The sequence below is a fragment of the Scyliorhinus canicula genome, chromosome 2 (genome assembly GCF_902713615.1).
Source record: "Scyliorhinus canicula chromosome 2, sScyCan1.1, whole genome shotgun sequence".
In the NCBI taxonomy this organism is placed as follows: domain Eukaryota; kingdom Metazoa; phylum Chordata; class Chondrichthyes; order Carcharhiniformes; family Scyliorhinidae; genus Scyliorhinus; species Scyliorhinus canicula.
In genome coordinates this window covers 247710554-247736607 of record NC_052147.1, presented here as the reverse complement: position 1 = coordinate 247736607, position 26054 = coordinate 247710554, and the positions used below count along the sequence as shown (strand labels likewise).

Sequence of the window (26054 nt, the reverse complement as noted above, 5' to 3'; positions counted from 1 at the left end):
TGCTGTATAAGACCATTCATACAGAAAATGGTGACAAGACTGTCATTTTATTGATCTGCAGCTGATTAACAGCAAATATTTTTGCCCTGTTAAAATTTTACATGCGTGCCTTTATCAACATGCAGCTTTGTTTCAGCATGGGACTGTCATGATGGGTGGCTATTTTGCCAGTAGAGCAAACAGCTGTCATTCATTACGTCCAGAGCAAGATGTGAGGCAAGGGCTTTGTGACCTGGACTTTGTGATTAGACCTTCAGAAGGTTTAATTTGGATCAGACTCTCATTGGACTATCCATTACCATGACCGACAGCTTTATTTCTCCATTGTGTGGGACATGTGTACTTCTTGCGTCGAGCCATGATCAGTCAGATAAGTTATCAGTTAGAGAAGTTAAGTTTAAAATGGAGATTATTAAAAATAAGTTATTCACTTCTGATCATATTGTGAAGGACTGAGCACATTTCAACAAATCAAAATTAAGCTATTTAAAGCACTGATGAGCAAAATGTATGTGCTGTCAGAATGATTCTTTTTCAGCATATCTAATCAGTGTTCCCTGCAATTGATTTTGATTATTCTTCCCTTTCAAAGATCAGCCTCCTGAGATTACTGATCTGGAGAATGGAGGCCTTTGTGATATTCGGATCTACGAATGCAACAATATCAGAGTATTTGGCCTGGGTTTCAGGGACTCTCCTGATCTCCAGTGTGAAGTTACCACAATAAAGGTAAGGGAGATATATATAATATATCTATATACACCAATATGGGAATAATTTGACGGCCTGCTACTGACCTGTTTCCAGGTGGAGGTGTCATAAAATTCCGCAGTGACTTTCTCACTGATTCCCCCACCACATTCACAATTATACAGTGGGATGGGCAAAGTCTAGGAACACTGAAGGGTTGCTTCCAGTTCAGCCTTGATTTTGAGGTTGGCAAGGACAAGGGGGGAAGCCCTGTTTGGGCCGAGGGTAAGAAGCATTGTCGCCTTCCTCAAAGATCCTCTCTCCACATTGGATGCTTCCTCCACCAATGGCCTCTCCATAAACACCGGCACCCTGTCTCCCCATTACCCCTGGCCTCAACTCTATTTCCCCGGTGTGAGAAACCCTGCACCTACCTTGTCGTGGATAATGGGTCTTAGAATCAAGGCACTGTTTCAGGTCCCAGTCTTGATCATTGTTGCTACTAGTGCTGCTCGGGGTATGGGTTACGGAGCTTCTAACCAATCAATTCAGCCATCAGCTCTCTGAGGCGGCACTTGTGCTTAATTCAGGGACGGTAGTCCAGTTTCCAGCCAATTAACACTCCTTGAAGTGGTAATTGCTGTCGGGATTTTTAAAGAAGGCCAACATATGTTCCCCATCCTTAATTGCTCTTGAACCAAGTGGCTTTTTTGGCCATTTTAGAAAGCAGTTGCGATGGGTCGAGATTCACATGTAAGGCTGACCAGGTGAGGATGGCAGATTTCCTTCCGTAAAGTACATTAGTGAACCTGACGGGTTTTTACAACAATCAATGATAGGTTCATGGTCACCACTCCTGCTTATAATTCCAGATTTTTATTAGAACATAGAACATAGAACAGTACAGCACAGAACAGGCCCTTCGGCCCTCAATGTTGTGCCGAGCCATGATCACCCTACTCAAACCCACATATCCACCCTATACCGTAACCCAACAACCCCCCCCCCCCCCCTTAACCTTACTTTTATTAGGACACTACGGGCAATTTAGCATGGCCAATCCACCTAACCCGCACATCTTTGGACTGTGGGAACTTACTTGTACTTAAATTCTACCAACCGCTTTGGTGAAATTTGAACCTGTGTCCCAAGCGCATTAACCTGGGCCGCAGGACTGCTAATTCAGTGACACCACAATGCCATCGCCACCAGCTGCCGTAATCAGCCGGGATATGTTCCACACGGACTCTTCAGGTGGTGGGGCGGGAGACCCCGCAATCCAAAAAAAGTCCTGACTGGTGTGTCCCTTTAAAATCTGTTATGCTTAGATTGATTAAAGCTGTAAACACATCTGGGCAGTGACAGAAACTGCTGTCTTAGATATAAACTGTGGAGTTTGTGAACAGTTAAGGGGTGATGGGTACTTTTCAAAACTTATTTTCATCGGGTAGCACCTACAGGCAAAAATTTCTATTCAAGATAAAAGTTATTGACTTTCTTTCTGCAGAGATTTATGGGACGATAGATGACAAGGATTTTTTCAAGGGCACACTAGTTGCTGAGTAGGTTTTGCTGCATAGCTTGTGTACAGAATGAACCAATAAAGACCACATCCATTCTGAGCCACATTCCAGCCATCTGTTACTGATTTTGTCGTGTTCAGGGTAAGGATGGTTATCACATAATACTGACCACACAGAAGCATCTAAATTGTGCAAGAATTGGCTCATCAAATGAACATTTTTCTAAATGAGTATTTGCAGTAAAACCCCAGATACCTCTTGGTGACGAGTTTGATGTCTAACCTGCCATCGCAGTAATGTCAAAATATCTGGTACCGGCTAAGAGCAACTAACTCACCACATACAGACTCAAAACAAATCTTTACTGATCTGTACAGCATAGTAATAATCATGAGGGATTTCAACTGCCCTGAAGTTAATTGGATGGGAGAGATAGGTTAAGGGGATAAGCAAATGGAGTTTGTACAAGACTACAAGAAATCTTTTCAAAACTAGGTGTAAAAAACCCAACAAGGCAGGGGTCATTATGGAATTTACAAATGGCTAAAACAAAGTAGAGCAGATAAGAGAAATGAAAGTAGGGGAACATCTAGGGCGCGATTCTCCGCACCCGCGGAAACTCGCGAAGCGGCCGACTTTTGCAACGGCCCGATGTATTCACGTCCGGGAAATGGGCTAGGAACGGGGTCGCGTCAATCACGTGCACGATGACGGCGGAACGCAGCGACGCTACGAACACGCCCACGTGACGCCGCCCGACGCCGTAAAAATGCGCGGGCGAGCACAGACACTAGGCCAGGATGTCGGAGCTCAGGCGAGCAGCCCCGCGATTTGTTGAGGCTGACGTGGAGACACTGCTCGAATCAATCGAGTAGAGGAGGGGCACCATCTGCCCGCGTAGAGGGCATCGCCACCCTGCCAGCGCGGTGCGCCAGGCCTGGCGTGAGGTGGCTTCTGCCATCAGTGCTGTGGGGCAGACCCCTCGCTCTGCAGACCAATGTCGGAAGAAGATGCACGACCTCACCAGGGCTGCCAGGGTAAATGCCAAGAGGGTGCCCCCGGGTCACAACCATCCCTCCCACCTTTACTTAATCACCCACCTCCCCCCCCCCCCCCCCCCCCCCCCCCCCCCCCCCCCGGCCCGGGGAGTGGAGGGGGATTGGGGCAGAGTGAGTTGAGGGTGGTTCACAAAATAGTCACAGACCCAGCGCTCTGGCCCCCGTGGAGAGATGCAATGGTCTTATGACAACTTGACCCCCAAACTGTGCCAGCCAGTATCTGAACGGACTGCTGATACCTGCCGTATTGTAATGATATACCTATGCCCCCTCCCCCAACAGGACAAGACCGCTCACAACACCCGTGAGCGGAACAAGACTGGAGGGGGTTCACCCATCCTGCACCCCCTCACCACGTTTGAGCAGAGGGCACTGGACCTTGTTGGGGGATCTGCCACCCGGGAGATCGCGCAATGCGAGGCTGGCGGAGCTGCAACAAGTGAGACAACCCTGCATGACAAACACCCCCCCCCCCCCTCCCCCATCCTCTGTCCCTTCACACTCTGCCCACTGGAACACCTCCCCCATCCTCTGTCCCTTCACACACCCTGCCCAGTGGGACACCTCCCCCATCCTCTGTCCCTTCACACACTCTGCCCACTTGGACACCTCCCCCATCCTTTGTCCCTTCACACACTCTGCCCACTTGGACACCTCCCCCATTCTCTGTCCCTTCACATACCCTGCCCACTTGGACACCTCCCCCATCCTCTGTCCCTTCACACACTTTGCCCACTGGGACACCTCCCCCATCCTCTGTCCCTTCACACACTCTGGCCACTTGGACACCTCCCCCATCCTCTGTCCCTTCACACCCTTCCCACTGGGACCGTCCAGCGCCCGGCCGAGCGAATCTAAATAACCCGTTTCATTCTCTTCCCTAGGACGTGATGCCGAACGACCAGGGCCTTCTGCCTCCTGGCGGACACAGGCATCTGCCCCCACCTCACCCAGGGCCGCACAACAGAGGATGCCCAATCAGCGGGGAGTCCCATCCTCCCCAACCGAATCTGTGGAGCAGGACGCCCAGAGGGCGGCGACAGAGCAAGAGAGAGAAATGGCCCGCGAACGCCCTGCGGCCTCTCAGCGGGCCAATGACATTGAGGAGGCGTCAACCCAAGACGACCTCGAGCTTGCGGCACAGCTATCTCCCACACCATCCACCATCCAAGAGACACTCACCCCGGTTGGCCTATTTAGTGATGAGGCTCCTGGGTCACAGTCTGGGTCGCACATCACAGCTGAGCAGGTACAGCAGGTGGAGGTCGGAGCAGCCGAGGGCCCGGACTGGCGGAGGCCAGGCCAGGCCCAGCATGCAGCTGGCTCCCAGACGTTTTCCGAGTTCCTGGACTTTCTCAACCCACCCGCACAGCCGATGCATCAAGAAACCCAGGGACACAATGACGGGATGAGGGCTGTCTTCCAGCATCTGCAGACACTGTTAGAGGAGTCAAACCGCGTCCACGAGAAGGGAGTGGTGTCGCTCATGGCGATGGCATAGAGGGCGTCGGTCACATCCCGGATACACCTGTGGACCGTTGACTGGGAGATCCCGGAGAGGTCCCCGCTCGGAGACTGGAAGGAGCCAGTCGCATAGAAGTTAAGAGCGACCGTCACATTGATGGCAACCGGGATCGCGTGTCCTCCCCCCGTTCCACGTGGGGCGAGGTGCGCCACGAGGTGACAGATATGTATCACGGTCCGTCTACACAGCCGGAGTCTCCTCCTGCAGGTGATGTCCGTCATTGTTAGGAAAGAGATCCGGGCACGGTACACCCTCGGCCTTGGTCGTCGCCTCTGGCGCCCTGGCTGCACCCTCACTCTCTCCTCCTCCCCCTCCTCCTCCTCCCCCCCATGCTGCTCGACGACTGGCAACTCCTCGGCCCTTCCCTCTGCTGCTGCAGCTGCCCCTGCATCCACTGCGGGTTGTGGCTGTGGATGCTGCTGCATCTCCAAATGCAGTGCGCAGAACATAGCCGTTCTGTTCGCAGACATTGTGCTAACCTACAGAAGGGTGGTGGGGGGCAGAGAAACGGGACATGTTAGACGGAGGTTAGTCGATACCTCGGCAGCCGCCTGCCACGGGATACCTGTGTGTCTCGGTGGCCTGGTCGCGCTGCTGACACGCGGGCAGCCTAACCCCTGGTCACTTTCTGCATCCAACGGGCAGTTAACTACGTCCTCTTCACCGGTGCGTCAGTGGCCTGTGGCCGTAAGCCGCAGGTCAAACAGCGGCCATGTCCTCGTGACCGGCACGCCATGGCATGGTGGCAGACATTTTGTAACGGGGTTGGACGGGTCAATCGCTCACTCTCTCCCTAACACCCCACCCACCCCACTCCCACTACCCCCCCTCAGTCTCCCGCATTCCCCCTCCATCTCCCCTACTCCCCCCTCAGTGTCCCCCACTCCCCCCTCCATCTCCCCCCTCAGTCTGCCCCACTCCCCCCTCCATCTCCCCCACTCCCCCCTCAGTCTCCCCCACCCCCCTTAGTCTCCCCCACTCCCCCCCTCAGTCTCCCCACTCCCCCCTCTGTCTCCCCCACTCCCCCTCAGTCTCCCCCACTCCACCCTCAGCCTCCCCACTCCGTCTCCCCCACTCCCCCCTCCATCTCCCCCACTCCCCCTTCAGTCTCTCCTACTCCCCCCTCAGTCTCCCAAACTCCCCCCTCAGTCTCGCCCACTCCCCCCTCTGTCTCCTCCACTCCCCCCTCCGTCTCCCCCACTCCCCCCTCTGTCTCCTCCCACTCCCCCCTCAGTCTCCCCCACTCTCCCCTCAGTCTCCCCCACTCCCCCCTCCGTCTTCCCCACTCCCCCCTCCGTCTCCCCCACTCCCCCCTCAGTCTCCCCAACTCCCCCCTCAGTCTCCCCCACTCCCCCCTCAGTCTCTCCCACTCCCCCCCTCCATCTCCCCCACTCCTCTCCTCAGTCTCCCCCACTCCCTCCTCAGTCTCCCCACTCCCCCCTCCGTCTCCCCCACTTCCCCCCTCCGTCTCCCCCACTCCCCCCCTCAGTCTCCCCCACTCCCCCCTCCGTCTCCCCCACTCCCCCCTCAGTCTCCCCCACTCCCCCTTAGTCCTCCCCACCCCATCTCCCCCACTCCCCCCTCAGTCTCCCCCACTCCCCCCTCAGTCCCCACCACTCCCCCTCAGTCTCCCCCACTTGCCCCTCCGTCTCCCCCACTCCCCCCTCAGTCTCCCCCACTCCTCCCCTCCGTCTCTCCCACTCCCCCCTCAGTCTCCCCCACTCCCCCCTCAGTCTCCCCACTCCGTCTCCCCCACTCCCCCCTCCATCTCCCCCACTCCCCCTTCAGTCTCCCCTACCCCCCCTCAGTCTCCCAAACTCCCCCCTCAGTCTCGCCCACTCCCCCCTCTGTCTCCCCCACTCCCCCCTCAGTCTCCCCCACTCTCCCCTCAGTCTCCCCCACTCCCCCCTCCATCTCCCCCACTCCCCCCTCCGTCTCCCCCACTCCCCCCTCAGTCTCCCCAACTCCCCCCTCAGTCTCCCCCACTCCCCCCCTCAGTTTCTCCCACTCCCCCCTCCGTCTCCCCCACTCCTCTACTCAGTCTCCCCCACTCCCTCCTCAGTCTCCCCACTCCCCCCTCCGTCTCCCCCACTTCCCCCCTCCGTCTCCCCCCCTCAGTCTCCCCCACTCCCCCCTCCGTCTCCCCCACTCCCCCCTCAGTCTCCCCCACTCCCCCTTAGTCCTCCCCACTCCATCTCCCCCACTCCCCCCTCAGTCTCCCCCACTCCCCCCTCAGTTTCCCCCACTTCCCCCTCCATCTCCCCCACTCACCCCTCAGTCTCCCCCACTCCCCCCCTCCGTCTCTCCCACTCCCCCCTCAGTCTCCCCCCACTCCCCCCCTCAGTCTCCCCCACTCCCCCCTCCGTCTCCCCCACTCCCCCCTCAGTCTCCCCCACTCCCCCTTAGTCCTCCCCACTCCATCTCCCCCACTCCCCCCTCAGTCTCCCCCACTCCCCCCTCCGTCTCCCCCACTCCCCGCCTCAGTCTCCCCCACTCCCCCCCCGCTCTGGACCCCCCTCCCGTTCTCTGGGATGCCTTCCCCGTTGTGGCCAGACTCCAGCAGTGCGCTGAGCGGTGCGCTCACCTACTCGAAGCTATCGTCAGCCAGCACGACTGGTTCCAAACTTGAAAAGCAGGTGTGTTGGCCGGCGTGAAAACAGTGCGTGATGACGTCGGGACTTCGGCCGGAGAATAGCGGGGGGGCCAATAAGTAGCGATTCTGGTCGTGTCGGGGAGGGCTTTCGAGGCCTTTGCCGGGAATGCCGACGTGTGTAGTTTGTGCGGGGTTCGGAGAATAGCGGGAGGGCGTCGGACCTGCGTCGCCGTGAAAATATGCGCGGCCCGCTATTCTCCGAACCGGCGTGAGTGTGGAGAATTGCGCCCCTAGAAATTAGTGACCATAATATAATATTCTTTAAGATAATAATTGAGAAGATATAAGCATGACAAAGACCAGGGTAATAGATTGGAGAAAAACTGATGCTGAGGGGAAACCATGATGTGGAGATGCCGGCGTTGGACTGGGGTGAGCACAGGAAAAAGTCTTCTAAGGTCCCGGTTGAGGGCGTACTCATGTGTGCGGAAGTTGGCTGTAAGTTTCTGCTCAGCGATTCTGTGTTGTCCTGAAGGCCGCCTTGTTGAACGCTTACCCGAAGATCAGAAACTGAATGCCCTTGACTGCTGAAGTGTTGCCAGACTGGAAGGGAATTTTCCTGCCTGGCGATTGTCGCGCAATGTCCGTTCATTCGTGGGTCACCGCGGGACCTTGGATTCATGTCGCATTACATTCACCCCCCACCATCTGGCCTGGGCTTGTGAAATCCTACCAACTGCCCTGGCTTGAGACAATTCACACCTCTTTAACCTGCAATTATCCCTCTCCAGTTGTAAACTATTCTATGAGCACATAAATAGAAAATGGAAAGTGATGGGCAGGATAAAACCATTCACAGCAATAGCAAAATAGCAGAAATATTCAATAATTATTTTCAGTATTTACCAGGGAGATAGGTGAAGTGGACATGGCTTTGGAAGACGAGATTAAAAATGATATAAGGGCAGCACTGTGGCACAGTGGATAGCACTGCTGCCTCACGGCACCGAGGTCCCAGGTTCGATCCCAGCTCAGTATCACAGCCCGTGTGGAGTTTTCACATTCTCCCCGTGTTACATAGATAAAAGAAGATAGGAGCAGGAGGAGGCCTTTGGGCCCTTCGAGCCTGCTCTACCATTTATCACGATCATGGCTGATCATCCAACTCAATAGCCTAATCCTGCTTTCTCCCCATAGCCTTTGATCCCATTCCCCCGAAGTGCTATAACCAGCCGCCTCTTGAATATATTCAAAATTTTAGCATCAACTACTTCCTGTGGTAATGAATTCCACAGGCTCACCACTGTTTGTGTGAAGAAATGTCTCCTTATCTCTGTCCGAAATGGTTTACCCTGATTCCTCAGACTGGACACACCCATCATTGGTAACATCTTCCCTTCATCTACCCTGTCTAGTCCTGTTAGAATTTTATAAGTCTCTATGTGATCCCCTTCATTCTTCTGAACTCCAGCGAGAACAATCCCAACCTAGTTAATCACTCCTCATATGACAGTCCCACCATCCCTGGAATCAGTCTGGTAAACCTTCGCAGCACTCCCTCTAGAGCAAGAACATCTTTCCTCAGAGAAGGAGAACAAAACTGCACACAATACTCCAAGTGTGGCCTCCCAAGGCCCTGTACAATTGCAGCAACACATCCCTGCTTCTATACTCGAAACCTCTTGCAATGAAGGCCAACATACCATTAGTCTTCTTTACTGCCTGCTGCACCTGTATGCTTACCTTCAGCAAATGGTGCACAAGGACACCCAGGTCCCACTGCACACTCCCCTCTCCCAATAGATAGTAATCTGCGTTCCTGTTTTTACTTCCAAACTGAATAGCCTCATACTTATCCAAATTATACTGCACCTGCCATCGGTTTGCCCACTCGCCCAACCTGTCCAGATCTTGCTGTAGGATCTCTGCACCCTCATCACAATTCACCCTCCCACCTAATTTGGTATCATCTGCAAACTTTGAGGTGTTACATTTTGTTCCTACATGCAAATCATTAATATATATTGTGAATAGCTGGGGTTCCAGCACCGATCCCTGTGGTACCCCACTGGTTACTGCCTGCCAATTTGAAAAGGACCCATTAATCCCTACTCTTTGTTTCCTCTCTGCCAACCAGTTTTCTATCCACCTCAATACATTTCCCCCAATCCCATGCGCTTTAATTTTGCACAATAATCTCTTATGCGGAACTTTCTCAAACGGCTTCTGGTTTCGCTGCCACAACCCAAAGATGTGCTGGGTAGGTGGATTGGCCACGCTAAATTGTCCCTTAATTGGAAAAAATGAATTGGGTACTCAAAATTTTTTTTAAAAATGATATAATCACATCTTATATCAATGACATAAAATGTAGAAAACGAGTAGAATTATTAAATGAACGAATCAAACTCAGATGGCAAAATCCTTGGTCTAGGAGGATTCAATCTGCACATTTTAACAGAATCTGGCGAAGAGATAGCAGTGGCTCTAGTCCTCCTCCTTCAGGTACCACGCCCTAAGGGGCTGTTAGGCAGGGACTTATATTGGGTTGGCCCATGATTATGAGTGGCAAAGTATTGCAGTAGTTCGCCGTTACCAACTGCAATATGGCTGACCAGGAAACTCTTCTGGGCTTATCGCTTGCCATCAGATTTATTGGAGGGATTTCCATGCCGTGATGCATGCACCTTCTGTGGGCATCAAGTAATTTATTAATTTGTTAGAAAAAGGTGCAGTGCCAGAGGACTATCAGATAACGAACGTTCTCGTCATATTTAAGAAGTGGGAGGCGAGAAAAGCATATCTGCTGACAGATTAAGATGAGAGAGGATTGAGGAGGCTCGAGGAGAGGGATAGGCAGAGGGCTGCTAACCCATACATGGAAGATAGCCAGCATAGTTTGTCAAGGAGCTATTAAAGGCAATTAAAGGAAACCCAGTGGAGATCTTCAGTCGGACACCTGGGGCGGGATTCTCCAACCCACTGCCGGATCGGAGAATTACCGGGGGGGGGGGGGGGGGGGGGGTGAATCCCGACCCGTTAGCTGCCGAATTCTCCGGTGCCAGAGTTTTGGCGGGGTGGGAATCGCGGCGCGCTGGTCGGCGGCTGCTGGCAGCGGTCCCTCCACCGATTCTCCGGCCCGCGATGGGCCGGGTGGCCGCCCGTTTTCGGTCCCGCCGGCTTAAATCACAACAGGTCCTTACCGGCGGGACCAGGCTCCACAGGCGGCCTGCAGTGTCCTTGTGGGGGGGGGATCTGGCCCTGGGGGGGGGGGGGGGGGGGGGGTGCCCCCACGGTGGCTTGGCCCGTGATCGGGGCCCACTGATCCGCGGGCGGGCCTGTCCCATGGGGCCACTCTTCCCTGCGCAACGGCCGCTGTCAACCTCCGCCATGACCGGTGCCGAGAAGAACCCTTCTGCGCATGCACCAGCACGCGCCAGCTGGTGGTGGCCCTTCGACGCCGGTTGGCGAAGCACCAAGCTCTTCCGTGCTGGCTGGCACGGCGCCAAACACTCCAGCGCCGGCCGAGCCCCTGAAGGTGGGGAGGATTCCGCACCTACGGGGCGGTCCGACGCCAGAGTGGTTGACGCCACTCCTCAGCGCCGGAGGTGCCCGCCCCGCCGGTTCGCAGAGAATCGTGCCCCAGGTTCCCACAGGTGGCAGAGGCCAGTTTAACTGGTTGAAGGTAGATTCCTGGCAGCCCGGTGGGCCAACACTCCAGGCAGGCCGAAACACTCTCGCTATATATATCCAAGTGCTGCAGCAGGCACAGGCCACACTTCAAGGTTTCCTACACGGTATGGGCTTCTCACCCATGTTACAGCCTGACTGAGGCGTTCAGGAGCCCACAGGGAAAACCCAGCCCTTGAGATGCTCGTAAACAAACCGACGCTGCTGCAGTATAGGGAGCTTCTCTGAAGTTGTGGATCAGGCTTTCAATTGGTGCAGTGTTAAAGATTAAAGGCTGACTGATTGATAATGACATTTGGGTGAGCACGTGCCTACTACCATGTCACAATTCGATGATCAAAAGTATATTTCAATGTATTTATTCTAATCAACGTTATTGATTGAGTCATGTTGATGTGATAAGATACCTTGATGAAGCCTTGTCATAAATAGGACAAGTGATTTTTTATGGCAGATGGTTTGTTACTGCTTTGATCTGCTCAGAAGCTAAAATTCCTTCTGCAAAATTCATGGGATTCATCGTGGGAAGTTATATTGGACTGAACCAAAAAATATTTGAGCAAGGTAATTTCTCTTTGCCGTTAAATTAGAACCCTTTTTGCATACAGGGGTTAGGTTTACAATAAAATACAAAATGGAATCCTCAGTGTTTTAAAGAATAGCTTCAGTTCAAACATCTGTGAAAATAACTCTGCTGTAACAGCCCACATGGTAACTTATTGCATCTTTTAATACCTTATGGCGAAGCATCGCTCACTGCTAGTTCACATCAGGAAAGTTGTGCTGTGATTTTCCAGTAAACCCCAATGGCAGCATTGTGCTTTGCTTTCAGAACAGTTATAACATTTGGGCCTTATGTTACTTTGAATTATTGTGAACATGTATTTTGAACAGTGCATGGAGGCCCATTTGCCCTTTTGGGTGGATGTGAAAGACTCTGTGATACTATTTGAAACATCCTGGCCAACATTTACCCCTAAACCAATGTGCAAAAACCGATAATAGAGCTGGTATTCCGTTGCTGTATGTGGCACCTTGCTGCTCACAAACATAGAATTTACAGTGCAGAAGGAGGCCATTCGGCCCATCGAGTCTGCACCGGCTCCTGGAATGAGCACCCTACCCAAGGTTAACACCCCCACCCTATCCCCATAACCCAGTAACCCCATAACCCAGTAACCCCACCCAACACTAAGGGCAATTTTGGACACTAAGGGCAATTTATCATGGCCAATCCACCTAACCTGCACATCTTTGGACTGTGGGAGGAAACCGGAGCACCCGGAGGAAACCCACGCACACACGGGGAGGATGTGCAGACTCCGCACAGACAGTGACCCAAGCCAGAATCGAAGCTGGGACCCTGGAGCTGTGAAGCGATTGTGCTATCCACAATGCTACCATGCTGTCCACGGTAAACGGCCCCATTGTTCCTTGCATCGTACCGCAGTTATTGCATTTCAAAACTGTTTTACTGCCTGTGGGACGACCCAAGGATGTACAAGGTGCTGAGCTCTTTGTTTCTCTCTTTGCTAACTCTTTTTAAAAATAAATTTAGAGTGTCCAATTCATTTTTTCCAATTAAGGGGCAATTTAGCATGGCCAATCCACCTACCCTGTACATCTTTGGGTTGTTACCCATGCAAACACGGGGAGAATATGCAAACTCCACACGGACAGTGACCCAGAGCCGGGGTCGAACCTGGGACCTCGACGCCGTGAGGCAGCAGTGCTATCCATTGCGCCACCGTGCTGCCCTGCCATGTTGAAGAAGCACCCTGCTGGTTTCCCCATTTAACATTTCTTTGTCTGTGGATGCATTTACCAATTATTTATAACTAATGCACAGAGTAAAAAGTTGGGATGGTGCATAAATAAAACATTGTAATAAGCAGAACCTAGAGATGAATAAATAGGGATAGCTCTCAATGAAAGAAAAAATGGATGCAAGTCATTGGGTTTGAAAATGAGGGTGTGTTGAATATGTCTCTTTGGTACAGCATTATATGCTAGCAGATGGAGTATATTAGGAGCAGCTGGCCACCCATTCTGGCAGCATAAAAGATAGAGCAATTTTGAGGCCCAAACCTAATTTAAGTACAGTAAGAAGTCTTACAACACCAGGTTAAAGTCCAACATGTTTGGTTGAAACACTAGCTTTCGGAGCACTGCTCCTTCCTCAGGTGAATTCATCTGAGGAAGGAGCAGTGCTCCGAAAGCTAGTGTTTCAACCAAACATGTTGGACTTTAACCTGGTGTTGTAAGACTTCTTACTGTGCTCACCCCAGTCCAACGCCGGCATCTCCACATCATGGCTAATTTAAGTAGACCTGGCAAGTTCCCTAGTCCAAATGGGCATCCATATATAGCTTGCTGGATTTGGACCAGTGCTCCTGGTCACTCAACCCCACAAAGGTGACGAAGCATTTTGCTTATGCCCTCATAAAACTGGTTGGACAGTGTCTGGTGTCTGCTTCAACCACTTCTGTAGATGTCCGATATGTAATCATAGGACCCCGAATTGCACATGAAAAGCTGAAACAGGATGGGGCTTTGGCTATTCAGCAGCAGGATGCTGTTAACAATGCTGGTGCTCTAAGTCCACTGACCACAGCTTGAGGCCATCACCACCTGGTTAATGCAGTTTTCGACCATTGCTTTGGATCGTGAGAACTTGTTAATGTTGAGAGTTAAAACTTAAAATGATTGATAGCTTTTGTGCAAGTGAAGACGGTCACACAGATTACAATGTGAACATTTTCTTTGTTTTTTTTTCTGTTAATGTCACAAACAGTATGTGAATAATGAATGGATTGCAGGGGTTACACAGATAACAAAGGCCACGTTCCTTAGTACCAAAGCTGTTGATTGCCAAATTCCGGTGCTAACAAGTATGGCAACTGAGACTGTGGACTTCATGTTTTCAGATAAACCTTTTGCCAGGTGGCAAATCAAGGTAAGACTTTTAAACTCTCAGAACCAAAACATTCAAATGCTGAAAATTAACATATAATTTGAAACATCTATTGAGAGAAATAATTAAATTATTTGCGTTTAGCATGGGGGTTGAATAACAAACTTGTTTTTTTTTTCCTGAGTCCAATTTTCTCCCTCACGAACCCTCTGCTGAACATGCAAGGCTTGGCTGGCTAGTCATTCAGTCAGAGGGCATGACCCAAGTTTTCGCTCCCCGTATAGTACGCAGTCTCTACAAACATGACAAGGGAGAACCTGCCTCGGAGGATTTTTGTTCCGGTGTTAGAGGGTGGTGGGGGTCACTGGTGCTATCTGGAGCTGGGCAGCCATCCCTAGAAACAATGTGGAGACAACCAAAGGAACTGCTGAGCACAGAGGCTTTCTGTTTATAAGACCCGCCTTGGTGCTCTGAGACTTCAATGAAGTTGTACAACAGTACAACAAAAAACAGCCCTCAAACCCTCAACTTTCCTGTTGGGGAAGGAGTAGTATTTGTTTATTTATTCAAACAGTAATTATAGATTTGTTTCAGTTTCTTGTGTCACAGTGTATGAGTGCAAATCAAGATTAAGTGTAAATAGGTGAGGGACACAAGTGGATAATTACTTGTGTACATATAAAGAGACAATTCCTGCCCTTCTTCCATCCGTGCCTAAGTGCCCTTCAAGAGGGAGCCGCGCGGTGCCCACTGGTATGCTTTGAGGCCTACTGTGACCGGTGGGCCTAGCAGGGGCTGAACTACAACATCAGCTCCCAAAATGGACTTTAATTTAAACTTTGATAAGTTCCTTTAAAGTTTTATTTTCTTACAGTGCCCCTTTAAGTGGCTATAATTTTGTTAACTCAATCATTACATCATTTGCTTATTTTATCGTCATATCCAAAAGATTATAAAGAGACACTTGGCTGTAACGAAGACAATCGCTGTGTGATTCAAAAGTCACTTCCTGCCTCTCTTGTGTGGTTATGCCAGTATCTGGGTGCCCCTGGAGAGGGAGCACGCAGTGGGCAGTTGAGGAGATCCTTTGACCTGGGCCTCCTTGCAGAGGGAGGATGTGATATTCACTGGTACACTCCAGGCTAATGAGCAGCCCAGGGACTGGAGTGCATCATCTCCCCAACAACAATTTTTGAATATCATGGGCGGGATTCTCCGCCCGCCGCGCCACATTTCTTCCCCGGCCGGCCGGCGGGATTCTCCAATCCCACGGCAGAGTGTCCACACCGTCATAAACGCCGTCGCGTTATACGATGCTGTGAACGGGCCGCTCCCAGGACTAATTCCGGCCCCTACAGCATGGCGCTGGAGCGGTTTGTGCTGCCGGCGCCGGGGTGGCGTGGCCTGTCCGCGGGGATTCTGTGGCCCGGCCCGGGGCTGGGAGAATCCCGCCCACTATGTTTCTTTTAATGTTTTTGATTTTGATGCGGCACGGGGTGAATTCAATTCCATTGACAGCAGGGGATCCAGAAGATCCCGTTGCTGATTAATCGCACGGTCTGCCACCAGTAGACTGGTTCCATTCCTACCGCAGAACAAATGAATGTGAGCATATGAATATCACGTCACTAATGAAAAGGATCAAATCATTTAATCAGGTTAGGGATCAGAAGGCGTTTTTGATAGAAAAGTTCAAAATCCTTGATACTGTGACATGAGATAAACCAATCCAGTGGATTATTGGGAGGCCCAAACATGATGGATTCTCCGTTGGCTGACGCTGCAATCACAAACCACAATCGGGTGGAGAATCTGGGGTCAGCTGAAAATCTAGATCAACGCCAGACGTCCAGCGGAAGGCCATGCTCCGGCGCCGCAATGGCGGCATGAATGCGTTCCACACCCAGTGATGGTTTGGGCATGCAAATTGTACAGTAATGGCTGTTAGCATCTCACTAACTGGCCCGACTAGGCAGCCTCCGGCCTCCCATGATACTGTGCCTCTGCCAGGCGGAAGTGACGAGGGTGCGATTCACTTGTGGTCTTTAAAAACGGGGAACGGGTGCCAAAGGAGCAATAGTGGCTGCAAGATGTGCCACTGGCGAGGGGGCATTTTCAAGGGTCGGGTGAAGTAGCGGAGAAGGACCAGGAGGAGCACAGGGGTGGCCGAACACAGATAGCCATTGCCATGGCCTGCAAGGCAGCCATCTGGCTGCTCACTCATCTGACTGGCCACTTTGTCCCGTGAATATGCAGAATACCAGGGACTGTATGGGTGCCTCCCTCCCCCCAACCCTCCAGGCCACCCCCAGCTGCCCCATCAATGGGACTTGCGTACCCAGCGCAGCCAGTTAGCACCCCTCAGTGCACCCATCAGTGGCACTGCCCTACTGCAGGGGATGCGGGGGGTAGGGGTTGTTGAGTGCACCCTGAACAGCTGTCACATGCACCGTGGCCCTTGCCACACTCCATGGCATACTGCCCCCCACAGGGCAGGTTCCCCACCAGTGGCATTACCAGCCAGCCCATCCTGCAGGAAAACCGGATGGCACTAGGCCCCGCCCGCCCACTGCGCCCTTGCTCCTATCCATCCTCCCCCCGGACAGGTGGGCATAACCCTTGTGTCGCACAGAGGACCCATGGCATGCTACAGCTATGGTCCCAAAAGGTGCACAACCCCCCACCAAGCCCCATCTCTGGTCCCTGCCCACACGCATTCCACTCACACACTCTGGGGGCTCCATCATGCCACAAATGGCGGCGGCCGGTGGCACGTGCGCGCCCCATCCCGCATCCAGTTGGCACCCTGTTGGGGTAGTATGCGGTCCACCCAGTTAGGGCACCAACGGTAGATCCTAAAGGAAAGCATAGGATAGTGACTGCAGAGCCCAATGTTAGCAGCGACGGCAGCTGGGCAGGAGGCCCCTGGTGACAGGCATCGGCGGTGCCAGGGCATGGTACGGAGGGAAGGGTGTTGAGGGGAATGGTTGGGTGGTGGGGCCAGGTTCTGGAAGGGAGAGGGTGACATGGGTGGTAGAGTCATCCATTGGACTTGGGTGGGTACCGGCGTACTCACGATGCTAACATGTCCGTCCTTTACCCCCTGAAGAAAATGGATTTCAGTATTCAGTTGGGTGTGGCTGGCATCTGCCTGGCCACCACAGCCCTGGTGGATGTACTGAGGCTGCACGAGCAGGAGCTGTTCGGGGAGAACCCTGCAGGACAGGTGCCTGCCCAGAGGAGCAGAGGCCAGCCGGTGAGCCCAGCAGGCCGAGGAGGAGTTGGGGAGGAGGCATCACTTCAGGCCTTGTGTATACCGGCAGCACCTGACATATGAAGAACTGCCAGACCGGCCACTGCCGACTGCAACTGAGCAGGAGGTATGGGGAGGGCACCTGCTCCCAATGGCCAACAGGGTGAAGATAGCACTGAACCTTTATGCCATGGGGTCCTTCCAGGCGCCGAGCAGGGAGCATATTCACTGTCCACCCAGGTAATCCCTGCATTGAATTATAGAATTTACAGTGCAGAAGGAGGCCGTTTGGCCCATCGAGTTTGCACCGGCCCTTTGAAAGAGCACCCTACGTAAGTCCACACCTCCACCCTATCCCCACACCTCCACCATATCCCCAGTAACCCCACCTAACCTTTTTTGGACACTAAGGGTAATTTAGCATTGCCATTCCACCAAACCTGCACAACTTTGGACTGTGGGAGGAAACCAGAGCACCCATAGGAAACCCACGCAGACACGGGGAAAACATGCAGTCTCCATACAGACAGTGACCCAAGCCGGGAATCGAACCTGCAGCCCTGGCGATGTGGAGCCATAGTGCTAACCACTATAATACCGTGCTGCCCCCACTATGCTATCTTGCGTGCTGGCCATCCATAACACTTGGTGTGGGGCGGAGGGGGTGAGTTGTGATGGGTCTCATACTGGATAGGCCATCCACATGGCCCTCCCACCCTCCCACAAACCCCCCACTCAACGGGCACACCTCTGCACCCAGCCCAGCCCAGACCCACATCCTATGGACAGAGGGTCGAGACAGTTCGGAACGTCAGTGTACAGGTGTTTGAGATAGTGCTTCACCCATGCCAACTTAATTGGTGTCAAACTTTCTAGCCTTAAAGGTCCTAATGGGAAACAAGGCGGTAAAGCAGGAGTGAAGGCGGCCGGCTGTGATTCTTGCTCTGTGGCCCGGGTCCCCTTCGGCAGCCATCCTCTGAAGCAACTGACCCTTCCGGGTGTCCCAGATGGTGAGGCGCCACCATGAACCGCCCAATGCCTATCGGATGCACCACGGACAGGTGGGGGGGATTCAGAGACGTTATGATGTTCCAGCACCTCCCCTCCATGAGTCACCGGCAGGGATCCCATCACCTCCTCCTCCCTCAGTGTGCCCAATGGACCCCAGGATACTCCATGGGATGGGGCTGTAGTCAGAGCAAGGTCCCGGGGCTCCGCCATCGCCTAATGCTGCCAGTCCTGGAGGCCAACTCTCGCCTCGACCAGGGTCTCCATGCTCGTGGCGTTGGAGCAAAGGGACTGTGCCACATCACTCTTGCACTGTGCCCCATCACTCAATGACTGTGCCAGATCCAACTGTGTCTGTTTCAGGTCAGCCAGCGCCAGGCCAGTGCTCTTTGGTGCCCGCAGCCATGAACCATTGTGACTGTGCCACATTCCAGCCTCGGGTGACTGTCTGCGTGGAGTTTGCACTTTCTCCCCATGTCTACGTGTCTTTCCTCTGGGTGCTCCGGTTTCCTCCCACAGTCCAAAGATGTGCTGAGTCTCAGGGGACGAGCCGCCCCCCCGACCGTCTGTCCCCTCGGGGTTCCTACCTCCACGTGATGTACCGCTGCGTGTGTGTGGTGCGCACCAGATCGTGCCCTCAGAGCCTCTTCAATTAGGGTGGCACAGTGGTTAGCACTGCTGCCCCACAGCGCCAGGGATCTGGATTCAATTCCAGCCTCGGGTCATTGTCTGAGTGGAGTTTGCACTTTCTCCCCATGTCTGTGTGGGTTTCCTCCGACTGCTCCGGTTTCCTCCCACAGTCCAAAGATGTGCAGGTTAGGTGGGTTGGCCATGTTAACTTGCCCCTTAGCGTCCAAAAAGATGAAGTGAGGTTACTGGTTTATGGGGATAGCTTGGGGGCTGTGGGTCCCGGTAGGGTGCTCCTTCGAAGGATCAGTGTAGACTTATGGAGCCGAATGGCCTCCTTCTGTACTTCAGTGATTCTCTGATTCTAAAGTGCCCGACCGAGGTGAGCGTCTCTGGGATGGTGGAAGGCGTAGGTGACAGCAGTGACAAGAAGTCTGTGTCGTTCCCGGACATGTTTTCCGGGGTGATATGGGGTTGTGGTAGGGGGCGTGGGAACCGGACGGTCCTGCTCTGTCATCCAGTGGGTCGCGGGGTTGTGGCTGGGGGTGGAAGACACCAGCTGGTCCTACCTCATCGGGAGGTGACCCTGCAAGACAAAAGACCAGATACATGTTTAGACCGCGGGTGGGCGTGCTGTTGATGGGGGGGTGACTTACGTGCCATAGGGATGTCGCAACATGTTTGGGGCTCAATAGTTTGTCACATGCTGACTTACGCCTCAGCGACTGCCCTTCTCTACCGACTTGGTCCAATGCCCTCTGCTCCGCGACGGTGGCTCAGCACATCTGGCCAGGGAGTTGCCCATTGTTGGCCAGCACTGTCAGGGGCTGCATGGGGGTGGGTGTCAGGGGTGGGACATGGTGGTGCCAAGGACATGGTGGTGGTAGTGCCTCACCCTGGCCGCCCTGGGAAGGTCGTGCCGCTTCCTCCGGCACTACTGCCCAGTCCTGGCTGTAGGGCACACGGCGCTCACGGTCTCTGCCACCTGTGCCCAGGCCCAGTTAAAATCAGTGGGTAGCAGCCTCCATCCCACTCCGGAGAACTGGGCCGGGGTTCTCCCCTATCCGGTGGGGCGGGGGGTCCCAGCGTGATGAAGGGGCGTGAACCACTCCGGCGTCGGGCCGCCCCTTGGGCGTGAAGACCATGGCGAAGGCGGAAGGAAAAGAGTGCCCCCACGGCACAGGCCTGCCCACCGATTGGTGGGCCCCGATCGCGGGCCAGGCCACGGGGCCAGATCGCCCTGCGCCCCCCCAGGACCCCGGAGCCCACCCGCGCCACCTGCTCCCGCCGGTAAGGTAGGTGGTTTGATCCACGTCGGCGGGAGAGAGTTGACAGCGGCGGGGCTTTGGCCCATCGCAGGCCGGAGAATCGCCAAGGGGGGCCGGCCGACCGGGGCGGCACGATTCCTGCCCCCGCCGAATCTCTGGTGGCGGAGAATTCGGGACACAGTTGGGGCGGGATTGACGCCGGCCCCCGGCGATTCTCCGACCTGGCAGGTGGTCGGAGAATCCAGCCCCAGATGTCCCGCCTTTCCTTCACGGCATCCAGCAATGTCTCCAGCTCTGCTTCTGCTTCTGTGAATCTCGGGGCCGCTCTTTGGAGCGGCATCTTCTTGGCTAATGAAGGTGTGCGGGGAGTGGGGTGCACATAGTTGCAGCTCCAGCTTGTCAGACCCACGAATGCTAATCCCGACCACAGCAAATCTGACCCCAGCGTCTACTGGAATTGCACTAGTTCCACGTGGCGCAGGGGCTGGTCCATTTACATATCTGAAATCACTCCGAGAAACTGGAAGAAGAAGCAACAGGTGGGAAACAAATGGGGAAAAGACTGAACAATGTAATAGGAAAAAAACCACGCCCCCTCTGGGGTTACATTCTGTGGTGCATCCAACAGCAGCAGCTGCTTCAGGTTTCTGTATGAGTGCTGTACAAGAGCCTTGGTGAGAGAAGCCACGAGACAGCATTCTGTAGAAGCAATCACTTTATGTGTCTTGTAAATTAAATGATTCAAAATATGTTGCATAAATTTTCCATTACTTTGCTCAGAGTTCAGATTGGTTTTCGTCTTCCCCAAGTATAACATTTTAGAAAATGATATGGCTGAAAATGTTGTCTTTTTATCTGCTTGACAGATTACAAATGATGGCTCCTTGTTCAGTGACTTGAAAGTCCTGACACTTTATGACGGTGTTTGCCAGATTTGTGATAGTATGCCTCATGGACTTTGTACGTTGAAGGTAATTTCAGATTTTTGAATATTGATACAACAGAAAATGTGGTTTCTCTGTATAATGTTGCGATTTCAATGGTAATTGGAGTGGTCAGTTTTAATCAGCTGAGAGTCAGGATGACACCTGGGAAGACCCGTCACTTTAATAAGGATCTTCAAAGTCCGCAGTCGAGAATGCTTGTCTGCAGGAAAGTTTGTTTCTCTGTTAGGAAGAGAAAAGTTATCTCCCTGTAGGAATACACAGCACTTATCCAAGGTAGTAACAGGCCAAATTTTAGAGACTCTCATGTGTATTTGTCGGTATTGCTCGTTTTTAACCAGCTGAAATCAGCTCAGGGCACTAGTAAGCTTTACATTGCTTATCCAGCCCTGGCGACTTTATCCTTCAGAGCAGCTAGGAGCATCCAAATTGTGTCTCTTGGCCTTTACGTAATTCTGATCCAGATGTCAAAGCCCAGTCTTATTTGTGCTTGTATGCCATATTCAGTGGTTTGCTTTTGAAGTTTGTGTGACTGGGAAAAAAGAAACATTTGCATTTACTTGGAACCTTTCATGAGCTCAGTTGTCCCAAAGCATTTCACAGCTAAGTAAATATATTTTTCCAAGTGCAGTCATAGATATAAAATAGGAAACCTAGTGACCAATTTGCACAAAACAAACTCCCCAAAACAATAATGTGATAATCTCCAGATAATCTATATTTAGTGATTTAGATTGTGGCACAAATGTTGGCGAGGACACTGGAGTTAACACTCTTGCTCATCTTCTACGTAGTGGCATGGAATCTGGGAAGAATGAGGCAATCGGGAGAAGAACGAGGGTCTTCGGAAAATGGATGGAAATCGAGTGGGGGAGTCAGGTGGCAATGAGCGTGAGGAAGGAGGGGCAGCCCAAGAAATATCGGGGTGGACATTTGGGGAAGCGGAGTTTGTCGGGACAGGAGAGGGAACCTTCAGGATGGAAGAGAGCAGCTGGGCGAGAGGGAGAAGCAGAGGTAGAGTGTTGATTGGTTGAAGGGGAAGTGACTGGGTTAGGAAGGGGGAGGTCACAAAGTAAGAATGGGGGAACTGGCACCTGAAAGAAGGGCAAAAGTAATCTAATGGAGGGTAGGTGTCAACAAGAGGACTCAGGTTTACTGCTGACAGACAAAAGAACCAGAGGCAATGAGTGGTTCGGGTTTGAAATGCACTGCAAGATAAGAGTGATCGACAGAAATTTAGTAATAGCTTTAATGGAAATTACATAAATTATTAACAGTGAAAAACAGTAAAAGGATATGGGTAAAGAGCGGGTGAGCCGAACCAACTGGATAGCTCTTTGGAAGAGATGGCATAGATTTGATGGGCTGAATGGCCATCTTCTGTGCAGTGCTACTCTATGATTCTAGGTGGAAGTGATTGAAAGGGAAGGTAGGTAAAAGCAAATGAAGGAGGGGTTGCAGGCCAGATTCTCAGCAGTGCAAAGTGGCCCTAATCATTGGGGAAATGCTTATAAACAGATAACTCCACCTGATTTTCTGAACAAGTATTTTCTGAACAAGTATGCTAATTTGTACAACATTTAAATCCTGAAGAAGGGGTTTCGTAATTATCTCTTGCACGGAGACAACTCCGGAACAATCTGTCACGGAATTTAAAAGCAAATTACTGCGGATGCTGGAATCTGAAACAAAAAGGGCAGCACGGTAGCACAAGTGGATAGCACGGTGGCTTCACAGCGCCAGGGTCCAAGGTTCAATTCCCCGCTGGGTCAATGTCTGTGCGGAGTCTGCACGTTCTCCCCGTGTCTGCGTGGGTTTCCTCCGGATGCTCCGATTTCCTCCCACAGTCCAAAGATGTGCAGGTTAGGTAGATTGGCCATGATAAAGTGCCCTTAATGAGCAAAAAGGTAGGGAGTGGTTATTGGGTTACGGGGATAGGGTGGAAGTGAGAGCTTAAATGGGTCAGTGCGGACTCAATGGGCTGAATGGCCTCCTTCTGCACTGTATGTTCTATGTAAAATCAGAGAATACTGGGCAATCTCAGCGGGCGTCTGACAGCAACTGTGGAGAGAAAAGGGAGCTAACCTTTCGAGTCTGGATGACTCTTTGCCAAAGCTGCGGAATTTACATTCTCGCACAGAATTTGGTTGAACTAGCTGCTGAATTTGAGATTAAAGTACAGTATAATTCCTGGTTAGATAATACAGAAAAAAAACAAAATTCTGCAGAGAGTTTCAGACATCGCTAAACTTCGACGTCTCATTTATTAAAAATTTAGGGCAATTGATCATTTTAGCAGCTGATTTGCCAGGCGCATCTTTCAGCAAATAGCCTTGATAACAAAATACTGACTTCCCTGTCACACAAAATGTTGGAGTTTCGAATGGACAAAGGCCACCGTCCTTTGCCCTGATTTTATTGAATTATTTAGTCAAAATTTTGTTCACATTATGCAGCCACCAATTTACCTCGCAATTTAATCTCTGCCTCTTCCTGCTTCAGGGCACCTTATCTCTTTCTGGAATGAGCATTGCTGGTCCCAAACCATTCCCCCTTCACCCTGTGCAAATTACAGAGTTGCCTCCAGGATGTTTACCATGTTTTATATCTTAACCTTTATCTTGACATTTGTTTAGCAGATGTGGGTGTAGCAGAACTAGCCTTAATTGCAGCTTTCCGATTTAATGCACCAAAGCCACATTCTTTATGTTAGGGTGCTGGCCTGTAAGAACGGTGAAGTATAATCCACTCAGTCACCTTGAAGTTTCATGTAAGGAGTAACCAACCAGTGTGCACCCATTAGCTGAGATAGTGTTTCTTTTTTAATGGATTGGTTTTGTGCACAGCAAAGAGTACTTGTACATGAGTCTGCTGGTAATGTAGACACGTATTAAATCAGGGGCTGGCTTTAAGTCAAAAAGGAAAGTCTGGGAATAGCAATTGGACATGAAGTACTGCAAATAAAAGTACGAACACAAAAAGCCAGTAACAGGGATAAATAAAAAGAAGGGGAGGTGATGCTACAGTAGTATTGTCACTGGACTATTAATCCAGAAACCCAGGGTAATGCTCTGGGGTCCCGGGTTCAAATCCCACCGGGGCAGAAGGTGAAATTTGAAGTCAATAAAAGAAAATCTGGAATTAAAAGTCTAATGATGACCAGATTCACGAATGTCCTTCAGGGAAGGACATCTGCTACCCTTACCTGGTCTGGCCTACATGTGACTCCAGACCCACACAGTGATGCAGTTGACTCTTGCCTTCTACTGAAGTGGCCCAGTAAACCACTCAGTTCAATGGCAATTAAGGATGGGCAAGAAATGCTGGCCCAGCCAGCAACGCCCACATCCCAAGAATGAATTAAAAAATGCACCTTTCACAACCCAGAACATCTAAAAGTGCTTTCCAACCAATGGAGTACTTCTGAAGTGTAGTCACTGCTGTAATCCGGGAAAAAAGTTAAACTTACGAATGAAGTCACATTTACAAAGATAAAATTGCCACAAAGAGTACAAAATTCCACATGGTTGGTCGGTTTAATGACTGCTTTTAGGCACATTTGTTGCTGAATATAATCATAATCAAATGTTGCATAATTACAAAGTAAAATGCTGCGGATGCTGAAAATCTGAAATAAAAACAGAAAATGCTGGAAATGTTCAGTAGCCTTGGCAGCATCTGTGGAGAGAGAAACAGAGTTAGCGGCCGGGATTCTCAGAAATCCCGGCCAAATGTTAACGCCGGCGTAAACACCGGAGTGGTGCACACCGGCGTCAGTGGGCCACCTGGCCCAGCAATTCAGCAGCCCTCAGGGGGCCAGCACGGCGCCGGAGTGCTCCACGCAGCTCCGGCGCAAATATGTGGCCCTGCACTGCCGACACTGGTCCGAGCATGCATGCGATGCCCATCATCGCGCTGGCGCATGCGCGCGAAGGCCATCTCCGCGCCGGTGCCGCGCAACATGGCGGAGCCCTATATCGGGCCCACACGGAAAGAGGGAGGCCCCCTCCAGATTGCAGGTGCCCGCCGATCAGTAGTCACCGATCACGGGCCTGCACGCCATGGAAGCTCCCCCCGGAGTCTGATCCCCCCAGCCCCAACCTGGTTGGTCACCGCGGGCGCGGGTCCGAGCTCCCAATGGCCCCGGTGGGATTTGAACCCTGGACCCCAGAGCATTACCCTGGGTCTCTGGATTAATAGTCTAGTGACAATACCACTGTAGCATCACCTCCCCTTCTTTTCATTTATCCCTGTTACTGGCTTTTTGTGTTTGTACTTTTATTTGGGCAGCACGGTAGCATGGTGGTTAGCATAAATGCTTCACAGCTCCAGGGTCCCAGGTTCGATTCCCGGCTTGTCACTGTCTGTGCGGAGTCTGCACGTCCTCCCCGTGTGTGCGTGGGTTTCCTCCGGGTGCTCCGGTTTCCTCCCACAGTCCAAAGATGTGCGGGTTAGGTGGATTGGCCAGGCTAAATTGCCCTTAGTGTCCTAAAAAGTAAGGTTAAGGGGGGGGTTGTTGGGTTACGGGTATAGGGTGGATACGTGGGTTTGAGTAGGGTGATCATTGCTCGGCACAACATCGAGGGCCGAAGGGCCTGTTCTGTGCTGTACTGTTCTATGTTCTATTTGCAGTACTTCATGTCCAATTGCTATTCCCAAACTCTTTCAACGGCCCCCGACCGGCTCCGCGTTGACCACGCAGGCGCGATTGCTGCTGATTCTCCGGTCGCCGGAGAATCGTGTCCCGGCGTCGGAGCAGTGTGGCGGGAATTTCCCGCGTCACCGTCGATTCTCCGAACCAGTGCGGGCTCGGAGAATCCGCGCCAACATCTCAGGTTAGTGATCTTTTACCACATAGTTCTGGTGACGGATCATTGATCTGAATGCTAATTTTCATCTCTCCTCAAATGCTGCCAGACCTGCTGGGTGTTTCCATCATTTGGTTGCAGTAATTGTGTTCA

At 52.1% G+C, this 26054-nt stretch overlaps 1 protein-coding gene across 1 annotated transcript in view; it reads left to right on the top strand.

The window, feature by feature from the left end:
* LOC119962093 (von Willebrand factor D and EGF domain-containing protein-like) overlaps positions 1–26054 on the top strand; it is a 423161-nt gene that overhangs the window by 277059 nt on the left and 120048 nt on the right. Inside the window, exons 13-15 of the mRNA XM_038789945.1 lie at positions 593–729; positions 13874–14035; positions 21016–21120. Of these exons, the coding sequence (XP_038645873.1) occupies positions 593–729; positions 13874–14035; positions 21016–21120 (404 nt within the window). The remainder of the gene's footprint in view (positions 1–592; positions 730–13873; positions 14036–21015; positions 21121–26054) is intronic.